This window comes from Nestor notabilis, unplaced genomic scaffold, assembly GCF_000696875.1.
Source record: "Nestor notabilis isolate BGI_N333 unplaced genomic scaffold, ASM69687v1 scaffold29291, whole genome shotgun sequence".
NCBI classification, from domain to species: Eukaryota; Metazoa; Chordata; class Aves; order Psittaciformes; family Psittacidae; genus Nestor; species Nestor notabilis.
Window position 1 is genome coordinate 1 of NW_009916617.1, and position 26380 is coordinate 26380.

Consider the following 26380-nt stretch of genomic DNA (forward strand, 5'->3'; position numbering starts at 1 on the left):
GGGACAGCCCTGAAGCTGCTCCTGCTGCCTCCTCATGTCCACCTGCCTGCACGGCCTCTCGTCCCTCCAAATACCTGGACAGCACTCGGGTATGTGCCTGGTCTTTCGCTGCATCCCGACGCGTCGCTGCTGTCACCAGGCTGTGGCAGGCAACTCCATCCCAGTCCAGCAAATGGTGAGGGCAAGGGTATGCTGGCAATGGAGCCAGGGCCAGGCAGCAAAGGGCAGCCCAGGGACACAAAAGGCTACGGCCTAACCCCACTCTGAGCTATCTGTCACCCCTCAGAGTGATGGGTTTGGGGTCCAAGCTTGTGCAAGAGAACAAAGCTGAGCACTCCTGTTCCCTCTACATCTGGTGCTGGCCAAGGGACAACCCCGTTTGTCATTTACCCTGCCTGGACCTGCACTCCCCCAACAGCTTGAGCCACAGCCCTGCCCCAGGGCAGGGACTGAAGGAGCACAGCGAAGCCCAAATGCCCCTGTGAAGTGTAAATGTGACCCCAACACGCTGGGACCTGCAACGAGGACCTGCAGGGCAGGTTAAGCAGCAGCAGTGAACTTGGGACAAGTGTCAGGTGGATGATGTCCATCAGCAGCAGAGCTGGGCTGCAAGAGGTGGGGAGCACAGGAAAAGCAGGGATAGTGCTGAGGAGAAGATAGTGTGAGAAGCACAACTCTGAGTCCCAGATGAGGCCGTGACACCGCAGTGCCCTTGGGCACAGAAAGAAAACGGATGGCCAAGAGATGAAAGCTTTGCCCTGGCTCCCTGCACACACCATCCAAGGCTCTATGGGAGGCAGCCACGGCACCTGGGCTCTCTGGACCTGAGCCCACCACCACGCAGGCACAGCCACACTGCTGAGGGTGGAGAGCTGAGGTTCTCAGCCCTGCTGAGACAGGAGCTGCATCTGCTGGGCTTGGATGAATACGTGGAGCTGTGGCTTGTCCCCAGGATAATGAAAAGGGGACTTAGAGAGCAGCTGATGTGTGAGCTCCCTAGGTGAGCAGTCAATGAGAGGAATAGGCTCTAACAGGGAAGGCAGGTCCCAGGAAACACGAAATCTCTTTGGAAGATCAGAAAGGTCAAGGATCATGGGCCAAGAGAGGGAAAGTGGAGGGGGTGGATGCTGTGCTGGCCTCCCCAGGCAGCACTTTCCACCCGAGCTCAGCCGTGTGGTCAGTACCATGGCAGGGAGAGGACCGGGGCAAGCACACATGTTCTGCTGCGGGCTGTTCCCAGCTAGCTATGCACTGGATGACTTTACTGAAGCCCCAAGGACTTCTCCTTCCTCCACCCCGCTCCTTTAGACTCCAAGTGCACCTCAGCTCTCAGCTGTGCAGCCCCTGAAGCTGCCCACACCCTCGTTTTGACCTCTCTCTGCCTGCGAGCATCAGTCCCAGCACGGCTCGGGGAGGAAGGGAGGAGCACGCCAAGGGGGGGAGAAAGCCCCTGACAGCATCAAGCAGCCCCCACTCTCCCTGCAGAATGGGCAGCGGCCATCCCGGGGGGCCCTGCTGCAGCTGGGCTGGTCGCCGGGGCCGGGATCTGCTGCACGCTGCCCTCCCTTCAACATGTGCAGTTCCTGTTTGCTGTGTCTGTACAAGGCAGTGGGAAGTGGGGAATTTACTTACACCTCCCGCTTAACAACCCTGGGAGGCTGGAAGGCTTCAGGCCGCTTTAATTTACAGCCCATCTCTCCAATCTCTCACTCAGCTCGCTGCTGCTTTTCTTCCTCCTTATATTAATGGGAACCAAGGTACCTGCCAACAATAATGGACTTGCTTGTGGGGGTGGCCCCTCCCTCCCGGCACAACTTCTCCCTTCGCCTTGATAGGAATTGCTCAAAATTCAAATGAAAAAAAAAGAAAAAGGAAGAAAAAAGGGTGAAATCTGAAAGGTTTGGGGTGGGTTTGGAAAAGTGAAGCGCAGTGGTTCTGGGCCCGGCGCCAGTAGCCCGAGGGTACACATGTGCACGCTCTCCCAGTAGGGCCTTCAGCAGCCCTGTTTTACAACCACCTCGGCACACACTGCAGAGTTCACGCATATGGCCAGACAGATGTGTCTGGCTTACGTTCAAGGCTGGAAAATGAAGAATTATGGAAGTGAAGGGCCCTGGGCATTAGAGAGGGCGGAGGTGAGGGGGAGGGGAGCCAGGGAGGATTTTTTCCTCTGCTGAGAAATCCTCATCTGGGCTTTTTTGCAAAAAGGAGGTTTGGAGGAAGAGGGGTTGCGAGGAGTGAGGCAGCCAACAGCCAGGCATGTGAGATGGTTCTTAAAGCAACAGTCTGCGCCCAGTCCAACCAGTTTACTTCACCAGCTCCCACTGGGAAACGTGCTCAGCTCAGGCCAAGGGCAGGACAGGATCACCTGTATCCCGTCTGTTTGTCCCCATAACGATGGCAACGCGCTGCAAGCAGCGCTCTGGATGCAGCAGCCACTCACAGACTGTTTTTCCTGCTGCTGGCTCCTGCATGAGCTCTGCTGTTCACGTCCCACCCTCTCCCCTGTCAGCCTGTGCCCCGCTGCACAGGAAAGCTGATTTCTCACTGCCATGGAGCCTCTGCCCCGGGCCAGGGGACAGCTCACTGCTTGGCACACACCGCACTACATCCGGCTGCTATGGGTGTGCTGGCGGCTCCATGGAGAAGCCGGGACCCTTCCTAAGGGTCCCAGAGTCCCCAAAACATCCATCTCAGAGCCTGGAAGGGCAGATCTTACCCTGGGTGGGGACAGACACACTGATTTGGCTCTTCCAAAGGGCCACAGCTAAGCTTGCTGCTGGGTTACACAGAGGCAGCGCACAGCACCTACACCCTGGAAGCTCCAGTGACATCCTGAAGGTCCTGGAGCATGGCAAGGAAGTGGCTGTGCACCACAGGATCAGCCCATGCACCAAAGCAAAGCAGCTCCTCAAAGCCAGCTCACACAGCCCATCCTACCTGAATCTTGTCTTGACGACGCTGCTGCTCAGCTACTTTCCTGGCCAGGGCTTGCTTCTTGGCTCTGAGCTCCTTGATGTCCATCTCTCCTCCACTGCCTTCAGCCTCAGAATCATCTTCAAATGCCTCAATCCTCACATCATCTTCCTTCTTCCAGGAAATGCAGGAAGACAAAAAGAACAGGATATAAGTCAGAAGGGGACTGTGCTTGTTCTGCTCTTCCCCTTCCAGCAGACAAATCCCTGCCAGGCATGGTCCATCACCACTTGATGATGGGTGACTGTTTCTAAACATCCCAAACAAGCAAGCAAAATAAATCATAATAAACATCCAGGAAATGACAAGGTGAGACAGAAGGGAACAGGGCAGGAAAGGCAGCAACCAGGCAGGGCAGGGGCAGCCCTGCTTCAAGCTCTGTTCTAAAATCAAACCCCCTTCCTCACCTTGGAAAACTCTTCCCACAGCCTTGGGTGATGTTTTATAGGCTTCAGTTCTGTAAGACCATGGTATTCCCAGGTTTGTCTGCTTTGCCTGGGTGCTTAGGCTGCATATGCCATAGAGCAAGTGATGCTTCTCCCCAACAACACTGCTTTAACACTGCTGTCTCATCTGGCTCTAGGGATGCAAACTGATCATCTTGACAGGAAACATGGATCCATGAACACAGAGACCAAAGAACCCATTCCCCTTCTCTGTTCTGATCTCTGCATAGACCAGAGAGATTCCAGCACTCATCCCAAAACTTCCAGCTGGGCTGGAGCAGGTGTTTTAGGAGGAGACACTCCAATTTGATTTTAAAGCTCCAACTGATGGAGAAGCCACTGTGTCTTGAGGTCAGTCATTTCAATGGTTAATGACTTCCTCTGTTAACATTTGCATCCTACTTCAAGTCTGCCTTTGCCATGCTCCTGCTGGCCTGGAACCTTTGATGTGATGAACTGAAGGGTCCCTGGTTCTCCAACCTCTTGCCCACACGGGCACATCTGGACCATGCTGCACCTTCACCCCCGCCCAGAGACCCTTCCCTGGGTCTCCCCATCAGGAGGTCTGCAGAGCCTTGTCTGCAGTGCCTGGAGACCCCAAGATAAGCCATGCTGTTCTTACCCCACGTGAAGGCCACACTGGCCTTTCCCTATGCACCCATATCTTTGGGACACAGGAGGATAAAAAAAAGCCAAGGGTTGCAATGGGGCTAGGAAGAGTTTCCAGGTAGCACCTGGACAAAAAGACCTGCTCTGAGCCCCCAGAGGGCTGCAGGGGATGGATCCTGCACAAAAGCATCCCTTGGAGAGGTAAGAGCATCCCTAGACTCCCTGCCCCGTGCAGGCTGCCATAGCATGTGCCATCAGCAGGGACTCATGTAAGAGCTCTTAGTCTTAATTTAGAACAAGCCCAGCACTGCAGAGTCGTGCACTCAATCATTTAACCCAGACCACACGCCTGCCTGGCCACAGAAGCCGTGCACTCTCCTCTTCTTGTGACTTTTTAGCCATGGGAAGGAGGAAGATGGAGCCCTCAGGCTCACTTCCCTTTGCTGGGACAGCCTGGACCACAGAGGATGGGGGATGCTGCCCAGGGGGATGTCAAAAGGGCCTTGGGGAAAAGCATCTGTCGGATGCAGATCTGCTGTGGCGGGGTGGGATCCGCCTGCCCAGGGTGACGGTGGTCACGCTGGCAGGCTGGAAGCTCCCTTGCGACTAGAGCCCAAGGAGGAAGCTCCAGGGTTGCGCAAGGAGCTCACGGAGAGGTTCCCACAGCTGAGCAGAGACTGTGGGGACAGGGCAGGAGGGAGCTATCCTGCACATCATGTCTGTTCACAGCAGAGATTGGAGGGACCAAGCCAACAAAAGGAGTGTTCTGGAGAACAGGACCATCCCTGCCTGGATAGAACCTGAAGATCCCCCTGTATCACATGCTTTTGGTGGTGTCAGCTTGAAAACCTCCCACACCTTCTCCAGAAGAGAACAAGAGTCCAGGTCTCCCACCTTACAGAGACACCTCTTGCTGCCTGGGGTTTTGCTCTGAGCATCAGTGCAAAAAACATCACCTAAAATCTGTGCCCTGTTCAGCCAGAGACGGCTGCTGGGACAAGGAAGCTGCTGAGCACATCCTTGCTCTGGGCTCCTTTGGCTGTCAGCTCCCTGGGGTGCACAGCACCATGGGGCACCCAGACACAAGGTGCTGTTCCTTGCATGGGGTGACATCCGCTCTGGCTCTGCAGTGCCTTGTCCCCAGTGCAAGAAGGGGACACAGAGTGAGCCTGGGCAGCACCGGGGCCACCCAGCTCCCTGCTCCCAACGCCTCTGCCCCTCTCTCCTGTTTCCTTGGCCTTTCCAACTGCAAGATTAAACAGAAGAAAAGAGTCAACCTGCAGAGCGGCTGGCAGGGCCCTTAAACACACACACGGAGCCTGGAGTGAAGCAAGGCCTACAGGAACAAGCAAGGGCAGAAAAACAAGAGTTGAATTCCTTAATCACATCAGGATGTGAGAGGCAGGGGAGGGACGGGGCGCCAATGTCAGCTCTTCCTGTACGTGTTCGGGAGTCTGGAGCTCAGGCCTCCGCCGCAACCAGCTCCACGGCTATAAACTTGATCCTGAAGCTGAACCCTGACACCCCCTCGCCCACCGTGGTGCTGCACGTTATTAAAGCTTCACACACCCCCCCCCGCCTTTGCTTTGGGTATGGAAAAGCAGCATCTGGAACTCATAGCAGCACATGAGATAGAGGCACGCGGGTTGGACTGGCAGGAAAGGGCACGAGGGAAGCACACTCGGGAGACAAGGGCTGTGCACCATTTGTCCCCCCTCTGCCTCCCCCCATCAAATGCAGACCACAGCAGCTATAAATAGCGGGAGCTGCAGGGCAGGCAGGGGCTGGGGCGCGAAAGGGGGGGAAGGCAGAGGCTGGGCCCCACAGGGGGGATTCTTCCTTCACCGAGGCGCGCTCTTCCCGCACGGTACCTGATCTTCCAGTTGTTTTCCCTCTTGGCTTCCCATTTCCTTTCCCATGGCGTCTGGGACGGGTGCCACTGACACATATTTTCCACCCTTGAATGCCAGCAAAGGCTCTTCTTGTCCACAAAGGGCTTCCAGGAAATACTTCAGAACTGTGACCCTCTTGCAGTCGGCTGCAATAACCTACAGGGTGAGGACGAGGGGGTTGGGGAGAGGGAAAGGAAAACAAAGTCAGTGCAAAGGGGACGCAGATGGGCAACGGTCAAGGGGGAAATGTTCGGGGCTAGAAGGCCCTGTGGGATTCAGGCAGCACTGCACAGCACTGCGGAGATGCGTGCTGTGCCCTCTTCTTCTGAACAGGGATGGAAGGAGTTTGCTCACACCTCGTAGCCCGTTGTCCCCAAGGGAAAAGGAGGCAGGCAAAGCCAGGGCACCCAACACTGGTCCCTGTCCTGCCTCCTCTGTGCACCCCGGGGCTGCAGGGCTGCTTAATGGAGGAGAAGTCCAAAGAGAGGTGAAGGATGTGGCCTGTCCCTACTGCTTTGTTTTGGCTCCATCACTAGATTCCCCCCCAAAGCTGGGGAGGATGCAGGTGTGAGAGCAGGCGGTGGGGGCATTTGACAGAAGCCAAGCCCTTCCTTGCCTCCAGCACAACCCCATCCCATGGGTCCACCTCATGGACCAACTGGGGAGCCCCGTCAGGGAGGCTGGGATGGATCTGGCCAGAAGGAAACTCAATAGCTTGGGTAATTATCCAATTTATGAGGCTCTCAAATGGAGTTTCCAGAGTGCGGGAGCCTGGTGCCTCCGTGGCCCCGTCCCTTGTGGCACAGCCGCTGCCGGTGCCTGCACCATGACCGGCCTCCGCTCAGACTCTGTCCCCTATCTGTGGGGTTCTGGACCTGCAGAGCTCTCCTGTGGTGCTTCATCTGACCAGCAGCAGATTTATAGGGAGAAAGTCAGCAAACTGCAGCTAGAAATGCTACACGCTATGGAGACAAAGCCCACGTTGATGCCCGAGTTCCTCCTGCCCCCTCAAACCATTCCGGTTCTGCTCTGCTTGTACAAACAGAGCAAAACACCCATGTCCCGAAGGCTCCCAGGACAGGGATCCCGGAGCTGGGGCGAGGGTCAGACCCCACGGAGGTGCCTCAAGCAGGGATGCTGCCTGCTCTCCCCCTGCGTGCTCACGCTGTGTGATCCCAGTCCCGGCTTGGTGGGGATGGTGCTGTGTGCCCTGGCTGGGGCTGTGCCGGGGAGCAGAGGGCTGGCAGCGTGCACCCGGGTGCCCCGGGCTGCCGTGAGAGGAAACTTCTGCTCTTCCACAACGCTGCCAGTTTCCTCTCTGTGGGCTAATTTTAACCACCACGTCGCTGTGGTGCATGTCACAAACCTGACCCTCCTCTGACCTGAACCTCCCACCCCGGCTACTGAGCAGGACACCAGCACCAGGGACCTGCACCCCCCTGTACCTGCACTGACAGGTGGAGGGGAAGGAGAAGCCCCTTCCTTCCCTGTACAGAGGTGGGTAATATAAAGATGTAGTATTCCAGGGGGAAACAGACCCATAACCACTAAAAAGAGGACAGATGTGAGCAAAGGACAAGGTGATGCAGGCTCAGCAGCCCCAGGAGCAGGTCGGGCTTCTGGGGACCCTCATTCCTGGGAGAACTCTGTGCTGTATGGGACATCCAGCCAGGAGCAATCCCAGCAAGTGTCACCATAGGAACATTCCCATTCTCCTGGCTCTCCTTTAGGAACGATTCTGTGCAGGGGAAAGTCAAGAAGGAAAGAGAACAAGAGCAAAGTGGGAATGGCTGTCATGGGAAACATCCCTCTTGAGAGCTCCAGGCTGCCCTGGCCTGGGGGAAGTGGTAGAAACCTCACTGCTTGCTTCACCCCCAGCTTGACAGGCAAATGCCACAGAGACCTGGCCTGACTCACATGGGGTGGCTTCAGCCCAGGGATTTTCCAGTCTTGGATCTGCAGTTCGCAGTGCCCAGGCTGCTGGGAATGTGCCTGTGCTGTGGGATTCCAGGATGTGCCCAACAGCAGCAACATCTGGGAAGGGGCCGCAGGAACTGCCTGACTAGGCTGGGAAAAGACAGGCACCCCATCCTAACACCATTCCCAAGGAATTTCTCAAGACACCTCTAGAAGTAAAAGCCACCTCATGTAGTTTAGGACCCACGAGGTTCTCATGTATGCATGAAGGGCTGGGCGCTGACACAGCTGCACTGCAGCCTTCTGTACAGCAAAGGCTCAAATCCCACTGTCAGCCCCTCACGGATATTGGGAATGATTAGACATATTGCAGAAGAGCTTCCTTCACCCATAGCTGGGGACAAGGGCAGGTGGGTTTGCTCCTTTCTTCCCTGAAGAAGGAACAAGTAGGAAACACCAGATTTCCTGCCAAGCCAGCACAGCACATGCTTAAATTCAGCTCATCTGCTGGGGAGAAAAGAGCCCAAGTGCAGACCCATGACATAATGCCACAGCAACTCATCTCATGAACACATTTTTCCAGCCCACATGAATGAAAAACAGGGAAGGAGCAAATGCTCTGCACATCCCCATCACGTGCAGCCCCGCTTGAGGAGGATGAGGCCACGGGGCAGCCCCACAGAAGTGACCTGTGACTGGCACCCAGGTCCTCTCTCAAACACCGAAGCAGGACCTTGCGTGCCACAGAGCAACCCACTTCTGTCACAAACTTCCTGTTTTGGAGTGGAAACGTGAGTGCCTGAGATGCCCGGGGCAGTGGGGATGGATGTGAAGGTGCTCTCGTGGTGATCCCCCACTGCTGGAGCAGAGCGTGGTGAGGATGCTGGGAGCTATACCCACCCTTCCCAAAGGAATGATGGAGTCCAGAATGACTTGTCGGTGTCTTTGGTGATGTGGCAGCAGACACCCTGGCCCCAGCAGGGAATACAGCCACCCCCTATATACCCTTCCCCCCTCTGAGCAGTGCAGTGAGACAGCAGGAACTGAAAGCCTGGCTTGGAGTCATGGCTGGGTATTAAAATAGGCCTGACACGCACGCAGCCGCTCTCAAAGGAAAACTGAAACTGAGAATTGCTGAAGTGGTCTGGTGCCCCCGTCCGTGACCCGGGCTCAGTTCCCCAGAGGCAACCGAGGCACCGTGCAGCCCCTCGCCACCGCGGTGCCTCTGGGAGGCACGTGGCTGGGGACCAGGCGTGGGGCAGAGGTGGCTCTGGCTGCAGCAGCCCCGCTCGCCAGCCTCACTTCATCACAGGAGGGGTTTGTAATCTCCTGCTGCATCAGACATGAAACCACCGGCTCCCAGCACCAGCCACCCACCGACACAGGGCTGAGAGGCTCATTAGTGCTCCCACTGCTAATCCCTGGGTCATACATTAACATGCTGATCACTGAGGAAGACGCAGCAGGACATGCATTAACACACACTAAGTGCCTGAAGAGACCCACTGGGCTGCATGAACTGTACCAGCTGCTGTGTTCTTAAAGCCTATTTGCAGTGCCAGTGCCACCAGCACCCTGTGTGTGTCATGTGCCAGCAGCAACCAAGGTCCCCAGGCCTAACGAGGGGTCTCCAGATCCAGTTAATGAAGCCGATCCCCTCTATGGCCTTGGGGTTGTAGATTAAACAGGCTGAAGGGAAAAGCTTCCCCACGAGCTGTGTGCTGGGATGGGATCTCACTCCAACAGCTACAAGCGCTGTGCCCAGGGGGGACATGTGCACATGGTGCTGGCAGGGTGACACCATCAGAACCCAGCCACAGGCTCATTTTGGGTCACAGGCAAGGCTGGAGCTCAGGGGGGAGCAGCCCTGGCCCTGCTGCTTTGCTTTCCTGCTGCTAAGCAAATCACTGTCACACCCACCGCCGCCTTCAATCAACTTTTACAACTTGTTAATTTTACACAGCGTCCTAAAGAGCAAATAACTGTGAGGAGGAATGCAGACTCCTTCAGCTAGGCCAGAGAGCCTCCAGCAGCCAAGCCAGCTGGCCAGGGGAGCCCTGCTCGGCCATGGGGACCTGCAGCATCCCAAGGGGAATTGGTCCAAAGAGGGATGCCCCATAGCAATGTGCTGGTGGTGGTGCGTGAAGGGAACCAGGCAGCTCGAGCTCCACAAGCAAAGGGAGGCAGTGGATTTGGAGAGGGGTTTGCTCAGAGGACAGGCTGCCACTGCCGGCTCTGCATTCCTGTGTGCGAGGGGGAGACACGAGCACATCCTGACAGCTGGATTCAGAAGGGGAAAAGGACATGAGAAGTTTGAGTCATAGCGTGGAGAGATCCCATCCCAGATTCGGAGATGGGAACAGGATAGGACTGGGACTCAGAGCCAAGCTCCAGCAGGATCCAGGATGAGGATAACACTGGTTTTGCCACATCGGTTTAAACACAGCCCAGCTGAACGATGTTGAAAGCAAGTGAGCCCCAAACAGTCTAAACCACGCAGCGTCCACACTGCCCAGCTGAACCATCTGCACTGACCCTGCTAAAACATCCACTCGGGCCATGGCTAAATGCCTCCCAGTGCCCTGTGCTCCCTCCTCCCATCCCTGGGGAGCCAGCTCGGAGGGAGGCCCAGCGTGCAGGAGGAGGAGCGCGGAGGAAAGCACCCACTTTGGTCTCGTCCCTTCTATGTTTTCATCTGACGGGCTTGCACACAAAAGCTGGGCTGGGTTTAACCCTGGACTTAGCACAGCCCAACCTCTCCGGGCTCATTCCCCAGCCCAAGGAGCCCATCACCCTGCCCAGCATTAAATACAGCTTGGAGGGGTTCAGCCACCAGGGTAGGGAGGATGAACACATCCATCACGGCTGGGCAGCAGCGCCCAAAGCAGGATCACAGCCCTGGTTTCTGTAGCTGAGAGCTGGCTTCAGCCACAGCTGCTTCTGCTTTCAACTAACCCCACAGACTCGTTGGAGGCTGCTCCCACGTACCTGCAACTCTGTGTGTGACCTGAGAGAGCAACTGTGGCTTCAGCTGGGACCACATCAAGGCACCGCTGGCTCTGATGTAATCTCTGGTGCATCTCTGATGCATGCCCTAGCTCTGCAGCACCCAGTGCCAGCATGGGCAGCACCTAGCACCACCTAAAGAGCATGCATAGGGAAAGGATCCACCACATCCGTATCTGATGCTCCATTACAGCACAGAGATGCATTAGAAAACACCCAGGGAAGACGAGAGAAGTCAGAAGAACCACTCCAGTTGCTCTTCCTCATTGCCACTGTTGGAGAACCACTTTCTCTACAAAGCGGGGGATACCCAAAGAGAAAGCGTTGCCATGTCTTAACCAAACCTCTCCCTAGCACCCTGAGCCTTGCAGAGCCTCTGCACTGGGGCACATGACGAGTCATCAGAGCAGATGTGCTTTTGGCCTGGCAACACCTCCATCTTTCCAACCTTGGCCACGTAACTCAGCCATGACTGGCCTTTAAAACTGGAAAGCAGCATGGAAAGGGAGCCAGCTGCCCACCATCACCAGGGCTTGCCAGGCTTCCTTGTCTCACACAGTGGTGTAGAGAAGACACACGGCTGATAGAAAGGTGCAAAGTGACAGGTCTGAGCTGAGCCATCCAAGTTCTGGTGTCAGAGATCAGATGAAGACCTGAGGAGCCTGCACAGATTCCTGCCATGAAGGTCCTCCAGGGCACCTGGCAGCTATAGGACATGAAGGTGAGATGCAGCAACACAGGGGAAGCTGTGAGGAGGTATGGGGCTTGGAGCCTGCTCCCAGCAGATCCTCCCTAGAGAAGGGGATCCAGAGCTGTCTCCTTGCCAGGGGCCAGTTCTCTCTCCCTGACTGGCACCTAGTGGCTGTGGGGCAGGAATACAGACTGCATTTCCACTCCTCTGGGCCAGGAGACACTTAAAACTCCACATGGAAACCCCATCCTGCCACAGGTCCTGTCCCTGGAACCCTCTGTGCTGCAACACAGCCTGGCACTGCCCTACAAAACATCTCACAGCTCCTCTCAATGCAACCAGCTCCTCTCAACTCTTCCCTTCCTGGGTGATGGCTCACCATGGGGTTGGGAAAAGCTGCCTGTCCGCCCCAAAAATACATCTGAGGGTGCTGCGGGAACCTTTTGTGGCTCACGTTGAAGGGTCAACACCAAAAGCACCTCAAGCAGATGCTCTGGGATGGAAACCCATCCTCTGGACCCCTCTTGAGCTCCTGTGCCCAGAATGACTCCAGTTCAAGCCCAACTGCTCCTCTGAAGTGTGAGGACCTACACAGCCCAGAGAAGAAAGCTTCTGATGGTTTCCAAACCAAGCTTCTGGCTTTTACTGATGCTTGGGAAGACTTGCCCTGATGTCTTATTCACCTGCTGAATGTGCTGAAGAACCTTTTCATCTGTTCATCTCTCTAGGGAGCAGCAGAAGGGATCAGTTGGCTCCAGGCTGCATCCAACACCTCGCAGGCAGGAGGTGGGTGACTGACTTACTGCCTTTTACTCTCATCAGCCCATTCCTAGTGGGACAGCAGCAAAATGAGATAAAAGCATCACTTCAGCCTGGGTCAGAAGTCCCAGAGAAGACAACGGGGTACAGGGGGGCTCCAGAGGGTGATGCAGATGTCTCATTTGGTTTGCGAGTGTGGCTCCTGCCTGGTTCTCACTGTGTCTCCAGGCACCGCTGCCAACAGCTCAGAGAGCTGTGGGCTTCCCCACATTGCAAAACGTTGCCTCCAGTAAGAGGCTGCAGGAATTTCTGCAGGAATTTCCATGGGAGGAAGCATGTGCTTCCAAGCCCTGTGGCCACATGCCCCAGAGCTGGGTAAAACTGATCCCGGCAGCAGTGAAATCCCTGGGGCATCCCTGATCTCCAAGGTGAAGCCTTGAGCACAGGATCACACAATTGTTGGGAGAAGAGGCTAAAATATCTCAGCTCTGGAAGAAACCTGCTGAAGAGGCTCCAGGACAAACAGCAAGTCACAGGTAGAGGCTGCCTGTTAGAGCCATCTCAATGCCCTCCTCTCCCACCCTTGCTCGCAGCACATTCCCACACTTCCCAGGGGTAAAAAAGAGCCAAGCCCAAAGGAGCCTGCTCCACTCCTCCCTTACAGATCCTACTGGAACACTAACCAGGGAAGACAAGTCCCTGAAAGCCTATCTCAAGCCGGTGGTCCCAGGCTGGGGAAGGAGGAATTCAAGATCCATATCCTCAGCGAAGCCCATATGGCACCACCGTCCGCTTTCCTCCCTGCTGCAGGAGGCTTTTCCTTTTCAGGGACTGGGGGAATTGATTTCCTCTGCCATTTCGGAGGATGCCTGCCTTGCCAGAGATTGTTTTGCAGAGTTTAGAAGATAAGAAAGTGGTTAGCAGGCTCTTTGGTGGAGGAAGGGAGGATTGCTTAGTAAGGGAAAGGGGACTGCTCCGCGCTCAGCACACACACGCTGCCCTTCCTCTGGGGCCACTGCTCCAGGAGATGCTGGTGTTGGGGATGAGGCTGGTCCTTCCCTGCATGTCTCCCTTCCCAGTGTTTCTCAGGTACATCTACACTGTGCTGGTGACCAGAGAAGCTGTTGCTGCACCAGGGGTAGGATTTGTCTCTCCTGGAATTTGGGAAATGCGGTGGATGAATGTTCAATCCAACATCTCAGCTGCAAATCTCAATGTTGCTCTTGCAACAGAAAGAGCCCTCTTTGCAGGATACATGGAAAAAAGGCAGGAACCAAGCCCAGGGCTGCTGAGCGTGTCCATCCCCAGCACATCAACTCATTGCAGTGCTATGCGGAGGTTCAACTCAGCTCCTCCAGACCCTACATTCACCCCTCACTGAAGCAGATGAAGGTGGCATGCACCAACGTGGGGCAGAGCAGGCATTTTGCTCCCAATGACAACATGAGCTCTTTCACAAGGACTTCCCCATGGAGACAACCAGACAACTGCCCTGTGATCTGACCCACACAGTGATTCCTGTTCCATGGGAGAAGACACCAATGTCTGGTGTAGCAGAGGCCTGAGACAGTGGGAAGTTGGGTGGTGGAAGGAAAAGAGTCACAACACATTAACAGGAGAGCAGGGATGGGGATCTACCATTCCAAACCAGCAAAAAACAGTGCAAACCAGAGCTCACACCTTCAGCATCCACCTGCCCTGCCCAAACCATCCACCTCTCACCCTTCCAGCCTGACCTCTGCTACAAGCAGCCAGGAAACCATGGTGTTAGCTGCTAACACCCTTGCACGGTGGACTTCCACCCAGAGAGGTGTTAATGGGCTGTTGTGTCCCCCACAAACCTGACTTGTGACCTCGGCAGCGGGAGGGAGCGGAGAGGTAAGAGCTGGAATATTCTGCCTGGTCCTGGAGGAGCTGGTTGGGAAGCTGTTTCTGTGAGTTTACACAGCTTATACGTTCTCCATGCAGTTCCTGGACGCCTTCCATGGCAGATGAGAGTTTTATGTCGAATTTTAAGTTTGACCACAAATATTTAAACTTCCTTGGACCACAAATGCTGTATCTTCTTTGTGGTTTAGTTGGCACCAAATGAGTATTTACAGACCCCTCTCTGTCTGTCTGTCATTTAAATCTCTCATGGAGGTGCCAAAGGCTTCAGAAATGGAGGGGGCTCCTCGGGCAGACTCCCTGGTTCCCCCTCTGTGTCCTGCATTAGATTCTGGTCAAGCCCTTGCAGAGGGCACAGCTGCTCTGAGCATTTCATACTCGCACTCCATTAAGCTTGCTTTTCAGAGACTGTCATCTGAGCTCCCACTCTAACTTCCACAGCTCCGGTGGATATTTAAACTCGGATGAAAGTCTTTGGACTTTTCTCCTCTTCTTTTAGGAAACTGAGTCTCCAGGAGCCTGTTTTAACGAGAACCACTGAAAGCTCCTCGAGCAGAGCAGCTCCCACCTGGCTGCTGCTCGCAGCCTCCCCAAGGGGGTTCTTACTTCCTCAAACACAAGCGGGTGACAATCCAGACCTGCCGCACCGGGATCCTGTGCTGGGGAAACCGGTTCGAGTGGCTGGTCTCAGTGGCACAGTGATAGGGAATTCAGGGAAGGCCGTTCAGCCAGGAAAACACAACCACAGAAACACTGTAAAAGGTCTCTCCGAAGCACCCCACGCCAAGGGAACTCAGCGCTGCTGTTTCATGGAGCTGGATGGAGAGCAGAAGGTCCCTGAGTTGGTACCCAATTGGGTGGGTGAGTTATGGGGAGCAGCAGCCCAAAACCCCAGTTAACTTGCTCAGGTCGTGTGTGTTTCATTTCCTTCAGACTTTTTAGTCCAGGACACAAATTGGCCACTTGCCCCACTGATTTTAGGGGAACTTTAGAACACGTAGTGATGTGGTGGGTGCTGCTCCTGCAACGCTGTTTTCACCACCCCTTGGATCTAAGCCACCAGCCGGCTGTGGCAGCACTTGGGGAGCTCTCCACCATCCCTTGGGAGACACAGGGTGACTTCAAGCTCCAGCGAGGGCTGCCCACATCAGAGGAGGCAGATACCTGAGTCAGAGCAATGCGATGAGAAACCTCTGCTCCACAAACCAGAAGCCAGACTGAGCAACGTCAGCGCCGCGCTGCCCCACACGCCTCACCAGCCCCGGATGATGCTCAGGGCACTCCAGCTCCACTCACTTCTGGAAGCTGGAAGAGAAACAGCTTTGCTTTGAACCCAAAAGCAGGCAAAGCCCATGTGAAAGGGCAGCTAACGGGGCTGAGGGTTGCTGCATGCAGGGAGGAGTTCCTCCGACTGCTGGCTCCTCCGTCAGGGCCGCTATTAAATTCCCTTGAAAACAGAGGGTGGGGATATGGAAGGCAATGGAATAACACCAGAAAAATGCCACCACAGCTCGGTCGGCTGCGACACCGCAGCCCCAGAGGTCTTGGCAATCCTGGCATTTCCACCCACCGCAGGAACCACAGTGGCAGCGCGCTCCCGGCGCTCGGGGCAGGGCGGGAAGCAGCTCACACCACTAACTTCAGGGAGGGACAAACGCTCTTATTTTGCTTTACAGGGAAATGCTGCCACTTAGGGGACTCCCGATGACGTTCTTGTGCCTGAGAGCCCATGTCCTCTTCGAGGAGGGGCTGCTCCGGGTGAGACACGCTCCGTTATCCTCCCAGAGAGGTAACTTTATGCACTGGATGCGAGCTCCATCCCACACGGATCCTGCTCTGCCTCTAAGGAAGGAGCAAGCACAGCTCTGCTACTTATACCCAATACTCAGCTCTTTTGGCAGATGATTAATGGCCCAAGTCTTGCAGCTTCCAGCGGGCTGAGAGCTGCAAGCACACCTAGGGAAAGGAAGGAGGAATTGGAACAGTGGCTTGTTGGGGAGAGGAAAACTATTCGCTGTGTCTTTGTTTTCTGCAGAGCTCCTCCTCCGGGAGCTGGATGCTGAGGGAGAGCAGGGCCCCTGCCCCGAAACAGAGGAGCTGAACCAGAACAATAGGGTGGGGACTCTGGATGGGCCCTGACAAGTGGGGTGGGCTGGAGCGGGGGCACCGATCCATCCTTTTGACTTCATTCACACTTACAGCTGCACTAGAGATATTTCCTGAAAGCACAGTAGGAAGAGAGGGGTATTCACTCACTCCACCCTCCACCTAACGCTGTCCTCGCGATCCAGCCGTGCACCCAGAGCCAATTCTGGCCTCTGGCAGAGCTGCAGGCCAGACATTACAAGCGCTGGTGTGAGCAGCACAGGTCCCCACCCGATGAGCAGCGCGCAGACTTGGAGCAGAGAGGAGGGGTGCTGCAGCCAGCCAAGAAATAACAAAAAAAAAGAGTGTTTGAGCGTGTCCGAGGTGGACAAGGAGGTGTCAAGAGTGGGATTGGAGCCTCTGGCTTCAGGACAAGGAAAGGTGCAGCCACGGGCTGATACTACATGAAATGAAGAAGAGTTCCCCCCGCTGAAGGGGAGTCACAGCCACGCTGCACAGGATCCTTGAGGCAGGATCCGTGCCATGATGCTCCCAAGCAGGGGTGACCATACCACCATGCCCTACAACACGTCACCTCCCAGCAATGCCACGACCTGCAGTGCAGAGCAGAGGGTTGAAACCAGCCCAGTGAGCCCTGTGCCTGACTCACTGCAGCCCTGGCGCATCGGGAGCCTGAAAAACAACTGCTTCTCTTTTGTTTTCCCCTAAACCCACCCAAAACCCACGTGCTCTCCTCCAAATGTGGACTCACTCAGCCTGACTCACAGCAGGGCTCTGCCGGCGCAGCCTGCATGTACCTGCAGTGGGTTGTGCAGGCTGCAATGGTGATACCCCACAGCAGGAGCTGCAGCACTTCCCCAAGTGCCCACAACACAAGCTTGTTGCAGCCAAGCTATTTACAGCTTCAAACTTCAACCATTTTTGGTGAATCCCCAAATAAATTAAAGAAAGGGAAAAAAAAAAAAAGAGGTTATATATTTTTTTTTCCAAATGGGAAAAGTATTTCTTTCATTCTCCCATCATCCAAATCCAGCAAACATGAAAAACATCGACCCAAACCAACGCTCAGACATCACATCTGGGGAGAGAGCAAGCATGGAAAATTTTAATCCAAAGGTTAATGTTTTGGGAAGCTCCGAGTGTGTGAAAAGAGGGGTTAGATGGGTGCTGCTCCACCAGTTGTTGCCGCCAAGTGGCGGCTTTCAAACGGTGCCTGCCTGCCCCAGCCCAGGCACTCGGGGTCAGAAGCTAAAATAGAAAACAACTGAAATCATTGCGAGCAAACAAACAGTCACAGCAGATGCTGGAGAAAGCCAAGCGAGGAAGGAGCCAGCAGGATGGAACGCAGCTCCAGCCCTGGGACTGGAAACAGCCTCCCGACTTGCCCCCGGCTGAATCGAACCAAACCACATGGCAAGTGGTGGCCCTCACCATCCTCTGAGCTGTCCTGTGTCACTCCTGTCCCTGCTGTCACCTCCATCCCCTTCGCTCACTGCTCTGCAGGATCACACTCTGGTGTTATCACATCTGGGGTTGTTTTATTTCCAGCCCTCGGTCTGAATCGTCACCATTCCCACCCAGAACAACCATCTAAAGGGTGCTCTTCACCTTCAGCCCAGCCAACACACCTCCCTGTCCCTGTCCAGAACAGCGTGTCTCTCCTGCTCCCTCCTGCCTTGCACCCTGGGCTCCTCTGGAATCATAGAATCACAGAATGGTTTGGGTTGGAAAGGACTTTAAAGATCATCTCTCCCTATTCCAGCTGCAGATGTGCCCTCTGAGCTTGTCATGCCCCCGATTTCCCCACATCCTGCCTCCAAAATGCCTTTGTCTTCATCTTCTGCATTAGATTATGCCCTTTCCAGCCTGCTCCTTCCAGACACTTGAAATCTCTCTCCCCCCAGCTACGACAGAATAGCATCCTAATTGCCTTTGTTAGGGATGGGGCCATGCTTGTACAACTGCCACGTCTGCTCGCGGGGCCGTATCAGCAGTAACAATAGCTTAAAAGCTACAGGACTTATAACATCGAGTCCTCCCACACTTAACTAAACACAAAGAGAAGGGACCATATGTGTGCAGAAGCAGCCGTGTCAGGTGGGTTGGATCCCAGCTCCCCGGGGGTGGGAAGGGAAGACACGGCACCGGGCAGGCGTGAGAGCATCCGGCACAGCAGCACTGCTCACTGCTGCTTGTTTACAGCATCCCAAGGGACGCTGGATGGGATGCTTCCTGGGATCAGCCAGGGCAGAGCTGTTCCCTAAGGTAGCAGAGATGGGCTTCAAAGAGCTGGGCTCTTCTCGCCTTGCTGCGCCCAACCCTGCTGCATCTGCCCACCCAGGGGTGCTCGATAGGAGCAGAAGGCTGGAGGGTGTCCCAGACAAAAGCAAGCTCCATCCTGGACTGAGATGGACCACTCTGGACCAGTGCAGAGGTCCACTCACACCAGTGTACCTGGGTCACTATGGCTGGCAGGACTTGGCCACCACATGCAAGTCTCCAGAGCAGAGAGCCCAGTAGCTCCCTCCCAGACAAGTGCTTCCTGGAGCCATGGGAAGGTTTGATGTTCAGTACATTGCTGAAGGATGCAACAGAAAATGCCTGTGTCCAACTGCAGAGGGAGAAGAGGAGAGTGGCATCTCCCACACAGTTGGAATGTTGCAAATTGCTCCCCCTCAGATGGTGGTGCTGGACCAGAGAAGCACAATAAGGAGGAGAGTTTGGATGGATGATGGGGTTCAGCTCCAAAGATGCTGATTTTGAATGGGCACAAAGCTGCCTGAGATGTCAGACACAACCAAGCTGCTGGGGCACACAGAGATATTGGCCAGAGAAGGAAAAAAGGGGAAATGTCAGTTGTTAGCAGAGAATCTCTGCAAAAAGATGGGAAACCCATAAAATAGTGCACAAAAATGTAAATGGTCCACTGACAAACCACTGGATAACCCAGCTCCAGACCAGTGCTGTGTGTACAGTGCCTTGCTGAGACAGGACCCCAAAATCCAGGCAACTCTCACGTAGCTCCCCAAGCACACTCCTCTCTCTGCAAGAAGAAACCTAAATCTGCTCATGACTATATGCAGGAGTATGGAGGTAAAGACAGAAAGAAGGAAACAGAAGTGAGGTTGAGTGAAACACCAGGAATCTCTGCAGACACCAAATGCTCCTCCAAGCTTAGCCAAGAAAACATGGAAAGTCTCTGTCCAGGCTAGGGAAGGGGCTGCAGGGGAAGGACTGATGGGAATGACAATGCCAAGGGAAGAGCCTGAAGAGCTGAAGGGAAATCGTGGCAGGGCTCACCTGGGAAGTGTGTGATGAGAAACATGAGGAGCAGAACTGGCAAAGACAAGGCTCAGGACTGGGCTCCCCCGGGGTTCATGCTCACGGAAGCGTGTGCTAGCACGCTCCAAGGAGTCCCACAAAGGCCAGGAAGCTCCAGCTGCCCATGGACCAGAGCTCCTGCTCTGCACCCTTCAGCCCTCCAGCCAAGGGGGGGAATGTAATCAGAGCAATTTCTATTAGCAAGAATATAAAGACTTGGAACCTCTGGGCTGTCTCTTGACAACTAATTAATTACCAGGTAGCATCCCCTTGAAGCTGCCAACATAACACGCACAAGTTCCAGCACGATTCTGGGAGGGAGATGAACTTTACAATAAACTCCAGGATTTTACTTCATCTCCCGCCACCATCTGAGATCCTGGGGGAACAGGAAGGGGTGGCAAGAGGCAAACTCTGAAGCCATCTGGGATCATCATTAACTCATTCACTCGTGGCCTCTGAAACAAAACGCCAACCACGCTGGGAGCAGCAGCTTCGAGCCAGATGAGAGCTCCTCATGTTCTGCTGCTTAAATGCTCTTCTGCCAGTTGCTGCAATAGGGTGGCCATTCCCTTAAAGCCCCTTTGTCCCCCAGGGCTTTGGCCATCAGAGCAGCCAGGCTTTGAAGCTGTTAAGAGCAGAAACTGTATTTCAAATGGCTCTAAGTGATACATTCTTCACTAAAAGCAATAAGAAGCAAGTGAAAGAGTATGTCAAAGAAGCAGAGAAAAGACAAGGAAAAGGACAAGAGATGAACAGAGGGAATGCTGCTGCCAGAGCAGCCACTGCACCCCATAGTGGCAGAGGGTGCCATATGTTAACTTCAGGGACCAAAAAGTCTGGGCTTGAGCGTACTGACCTGCCTGGTGTGGCTGTGCAGTGCCATGCCCAGCTGGTCCCTCACCTCTGACCACATCCCACTTCACACTGTCCTCACCAGAACATCCCTTTCCAGTTGATTAGTTGCTAATTATTATGGGGCTGGTGTATCAGGGTAACAGAGAGCTATGCAGTGTCCCCACAAAACTACACTGTGCATATGAGGACATTTGGGGATGGTCACCCCAACGTAAGATTTCCCAGGCTCTAGAGACACAAGGAGGTGGGAGATGCTGCTCAGGTCGTCACACATGAACTGAACTACACAGTTCACCAGGTAGCATCTCTGAGGGCTGGTTTGTCTGCACTAAGGGGGGTGTCATAACATCAAACCATGCTGATTAACCATCAGCAGCATCCTGAATAGCTCATGAGGTCAGGGTTATGTTTAAGGACTGCCTTGAGGACACATTTTACACATGACAACACTCCTACCTCACCACTTGAGACACTCCTGGGAGTCAGCTTGGCTGGTGGGCAGCTTGTGGGACCAGAAGCCTTCATCTCCCTGCTCCAGAGCACAGCTCCGTAAGTGGCTGTGGATTTCTTCCTCAGACACCAGGACAACCACAGGTCATCTTGCTCAGGTGCAAACGTTCTAGGCTAAGCCAAAACATTTCTTTGCTTGTTTAGACTTACTTGATGTAAGTCCAAAAACAGATGACATCAAAGAGCCCATTAAGCAGATCCCCTCCAGATACACACGGGGACTTTACCTCGTTAGTACTAACACAGTTCCCCTGCGGACTTCCTGGGAACAGCTGAAGCAGCATCACACTTCAAAACCCAGCCTGCACATCACAGGGCTGAGGAGGAGTTCAGTTTTGGCCCAGGACTGTTGACAACCATTTCAAAGGCCATGCAGGATCACACAAAAACCGTCACAGCCCTGGAGGGGAACAAGCTTATCTTTGTCCCCTAAGAGATGGGCTGTAGAGGCAATGGCAAGGGTAGGAGCTGTCACATGAAGCAGTCAAGGAGGGTCTGATTTAAAGGAAAGAGAAGATGATTTAGATGATGGAGTGATTTACCCTCCTAGAACTGGTCAGTGATTGTTTCCCATGAGCTACAAAGAGGGACGTCCCTTCAGGATTTCAACCCATGGCAAGAGTTCATCTTCTTCCAAGGGATGACAAATGCCAGAAGCTCTATCCCTGCTTGGGTCTGAGGTCACTTCCAGAGGGACAAAGGACACCTGCAGGAGCCCAGGCTCAGCCATGGCACCAAGTGACAATAAGGACATATGCTGCTTCCTGGAAGCACTGGAACTTACATGTAAATAATGAGAATAAAATGTGGGGCGAGGGAGGGTTAAGGAGAGATTAATCTGGGGCACACTCTGGGAGATACACAATGTTAAGTATGAGGGCAAAGGAAATGAAAACTGGAAACTCAAACATAGTCAAGAATCCAACCCCAGCCTGGGCAGGAAGTTTACACTCTGCTTCTAAATATACATGTTTTTAAATCAACAAGCTTTCTTGTTCCTCAGCTCTACTGTACAACTACACAGGAGAACTAACCGGAAAGAGGCACTGCCAACCTCTGCCTGGCCAGGCTCGCTGGCCCCAAGTGACAAGGCATGAGTGACAAATCCAGCCATGCCCCAGCAGGGAAGCAAAGGCAGGATCCTGAAGAAGCTCTGGGAGAGCAGCATTTCCAGCCCCAAGCACGTTGGCACCCAGTCCCTCGCAGACACTCTCCTGTTGGTCTCCCAGTGCCATGCCTGTGGACCACGAGGAGAGGAAGTGATAACCTGTGAGCATGAGTCAGATGTGGTGCCTCTTTCCTTCCTGCGCCCTGGCCACTGTGTTCATGCTCAGCAGTGGGCTAGTCACATATATTTTTAATTTGATATAATTATCTCCTAGAAATTACAGTACACAGCCTCTTGGGATCTGAAGCAATTAAGTGAAGATAAATTTCTTTCATGGAACAAGCTGTCAAAGGATGAAGCAATTTCATTCCCCATTTGAAGTGGAAGCTTTGGGTCATGCATGGTTTATTTGAAACAATGCCATCACCTAAAGCTGCTGATCTTATCTTCCTCCCTCTCTCTGTCTCTCCATTTCAAACTGCTGAAGATGTGCAGCGTGGCACTGCCTGAAGTGATGACATCTGGCACCAGGCCAGCTACAGAAACAAGCTGCTCCTCCCCGAGCTTGAGTGCAAGAGGCCAAGCATTCCTATTAAAAAGGGGGAAACCGAGGTGAAATCTGGGAAGAGCTGAAAAGTGGGAATCCTGCCCAAGGGAACAGGAGATCCATGAGCTACAGGAGGAGCGAGGTGCCTGCAGGAAGGGGCGGCACTGCCCAAGACAGGATGGGAGCACGTAGCACATCTCTTGAGGGGTAACAGTCTACCAGGCTTCCTCTTCACCACCAGACTGCCCTGAAGCCATCTAAAGCAGGCTTTGAGGATTTCATCACAACGAGGAGCAGCCCATGCACTTCAGCATGAGGAGAGACATGACAGGTCAGAAATTATATCCCGTTAGCACATACGTGCTAATTCTCAGAACTTCCAGCAAATTCTCTCCTGTCCTCACAATCCACCATGCCAAGATGTTTCATTTGAGACAAAAAAGCACATAAAACATCAAGTAACTCCTTTCAGTAAATCATTCACCAAAGTGGTGGGTTTAATGCTGAAAAGGGGAGGATGAAGATGTTGTGAAGCAAAGAGTGGCCACAATGAGGGCTCTGCTACCTCCATGGGTTAAGCACAGAAGATGCTCAGATCCTCCACTAGAGCAGGTTGCTCCAAGCCCCTGTGTCCAACCTGGCCTTGAACACTGCCAGGGATGGGGCAGCCACAGCTTCTCTGAGCACCCTGTGCCAGCGCCTCAGCACCCTCACAGGGAAGAGCTTCTGCCCCAGAGCTCATCTCAATCTCCCCTCTGGCAGGTTAAAACCATTCCCGTTGTCCCGTCCTTATAGGCCCTTGTAGAAAGTCCCTCTCCAGGTTTCTTGTAGCCCCTTTAGGCACTGGAGCTGCTCTAAGGTCTCCCCTGATAAGATAAATTCATAAAGGAATTTAATCCACCAGGTTTCTGCAAAGCTCAGATCAATGTTGATCAAACCTTTGTTCATTAGGACAGATGCTGAACTAAGAGAAGTAGCTGGTACCAGAGGGAGCTAAACGATGTAAGCTGGCAATGGGTACAAGTTCAAGAAGCATCTGGATGACTTAAGACACAGTATGATCTTCCAAAGTGACTTCAGCACCAGGAATCACTCTGTCAACCCCAAAAATGCACATCAACCATGTCCATAACCATGACAACATTTATGGTATGTAAAATGTTATGGCAAGTTTTGTTAGTTTCAGGAAGTTATGGGCTTTACCTTATGTTTAAGGAAACATATGTAAATACAGGGGAAAATGTGATTAAATTCTCTGGATTAAATATCCTGCATTTTTAGTGTCCCACCACAGCCACGGTCAGAGCAGCAGCAGGAACGTTGGTCGTGCAAGGCCTGTGTTTGGGAGGAATATTAATGCTTCCCAGTGAACCTTCACTCAGTACCCCCTCGTCTTCCTAAGGGACACGGGTGGCCTGGGGCTGAGGCACTGGCCTGAAATCCTGGGTATCAGGGGTTTGTTCTCATCCTGAAGCTGAGGTTTCCTGTGGGACCTGGGTCAGTCCCTCAGCCTCGTGTACCTCTGCTGCCAATCTCCAACGAGGAAATTGCTTTTCCTTCTGTTCCAACATGTTGTGGAGATACGTTCATTAATGCCTGGGAAGTGCCTGGACTTCAATGACAGCGAGGAAAGAAAATAACTAAGACCACGGTGGTGTCTTCTTTTTCTGATCTGGGATGTGATGGCAACGAGGACACTGAGGGCTGTGGCTCCAGCCTGCGGTGGGAGCTGAGCTCTCCATCCTCGCCAGGACTCGGCCCAGTGCTGGCAGCAGGATTTGGCATCCACAAAAACAACGGGAGGTCCAGCTGGGAGCAGAAACGTGGGGAGCAGACTCCAAGCTCAATGACAGAGGTCACCTTCCGTCTCCCATAGAGACAGAGTAGATCCCCATCTGTTATTTGGGCTGACCACTCCCTGCATTCCACCCAGTCCACTTATCTGGCAAGCTTCCCAGGATGTGGATCTTTCTTATTCAGGATAACAATGAGGAGTTATTAATTGGATCTTTTTTCAGGTTTCCTGAGGTCCTTCCAATAGGTGCGTTGGTGGATACCACAGCCGGGTCAGCTTCAGCAGGCATGTTTTAAGCATTGCACTTGGTCAAAGACAAAATAGTGCTGTGAAACAGGGTCACCCCCAAAACTAAGCCACGGGCAGGGATGAAGAGTCACGTCAATGACTGAGTTTAGTACTGGAATGCAAAGTCTGAGTAGTGGCAGTGTATCCAGCATGAGGCAAAGAGACAACCCTGAGTCTCAGGGACCCCCTGCACGATCAGAAGCACCACATTAACTCTTAAGCACCACAAAGATTGTCCAGGATGAGGCCATGCTTCATGCCCAGGGACCAGCTCGGCCAGGCAGAGCAGCCTTTCCATTTCCTCCAAGTTTCTCTGGGTAGCAATAAGAGATGGCTCATTGGGAGGGGATCCAGCATTAATAGTGTTTTAATGAGGCTTTCAATATACTTGCAGACTAATCAGCAAATTCCATAAGGTCTGGACTCTAATATGTCATTCTGAGTACACTAATGGCACGGTGAATACCTCATTTACAGCCAGAGCCATGTACTAGGCCTGATGTCCTGCCAAGATGTGGCAGGTTTTGTGTCATCAGGGTGCTGGTGCAGCAGAATCAAGGCCATTACCTGCTGAAGAACCCCAAGGGAAGTGAAGGGTGCAGGCAGTGTATCCTGAGGTGCTGCTGCACAGGAGACTTCATGGTTTGCTCTCCTTTCCTAGGCTATTCCACTGATGCTGACCCTGGGAACATGTGGTCAGAGTTTCTCTGAGCAACCTGGTCTAGTGGAAGGTGTCCCTCCCTATGGAACTGGATGAGCTTTAAGGTCCCTTCAACCCAAACCATTCTATGATTCTATGACAATTCCCCTTTCCCAAGAGTCTGTGCCTCTCTAGTGGCAGCTTTTAGGACAAAAGGACTGAAACAAGGTAAGTTTGCCATCTCATTGCAAACCTGGCTTGATGGTGACAGAAGCAACAATCTTCAACAACGAGAGTCATCTGATCTGCACAAAAAGATCCAACACTGCCTGAAACCAGGCAAGGGACAAGACTGATTTATCCTGTCAGTCTCTGCCTCGAGTTGCTGATCACATCACACTTCCAGCCCTTTGCTGACACCAGAGCCAAACTGTGCAGCACTGGCTGAGGAACCACACACGTGCTGGTACATGTGCACGGCTCACACCCAGGCTGCCTGAATCACTTGGAGCTGACAGTGGCTAAAGTGAGCCTGCAAGAGAGGCAGAGGTGGCTCCAAGGCTGGCAGCAGGCAGAGGAGGAAGGGATGGGAACATCACAAGCCACTTGAGCAAAGTCCCCACGGCTTCCCCATGGGCTGGGGTATTGCTCACTCCCTCCACATGCCAGGAAAGAGGCATCTGCAGGGTAGGGAAGGTTGTTTCCACCAACTGCCGATTCTTCCCTCTCTGCTTCCCCTCCAAGATGTGGCTGCCTGGAAGACAGCACCTTGTACTTCCCTGCAAGCTGCCTCCAGACCACAAAGCCACTCTCACGCTCGCTAACAGGCGCATGAAGAGGTGCTATAACTGGATCTTAACACGTTGGCAGGTGGTTCCTCACCTCGTAGTGAGACTGAAGGTCTCACACACCAGCTCTCAGCTTCAGGATGGGAGGCAAAGCAGTAGGATTCTGCTGAGGAGGGGGCTGGACTGGAGGTAGTTAGATCTGCTCCTCCTCACCACCATACCAGGACTATGGGATC

At 53.7% G+C, this 26380-nt stretch overlaps 1 protein-coding gene across 1 annotated transcript in view; it reads right to left on the bottom strand.

The window, feature by feature from the left end:
- Positions 1 to 2940: 2940 nt before the first annotated feature.
- LOC104413611 (telomerase-binding protein EST1A-like) overlaps positions 2941 to 26380 on the bottom strand; it is a gene marked incomplete at both ends in the record, with an annotated part of 41561 nt that continues 18121 nt past the window's right edge. Inside the window, 2 exons of the mRNA XM_010024656.1 lie at positions 2941 to 3087; positions 5903 to 6079. Coding sequence (XP_010022958.1) covers positions 2941 to 3087; positions 5903 to 6079 — 324 coding nt within the window. The remainder of the gene's footprint in view (positions 3088 to 5902; positions 6080 to 26380) is intronic.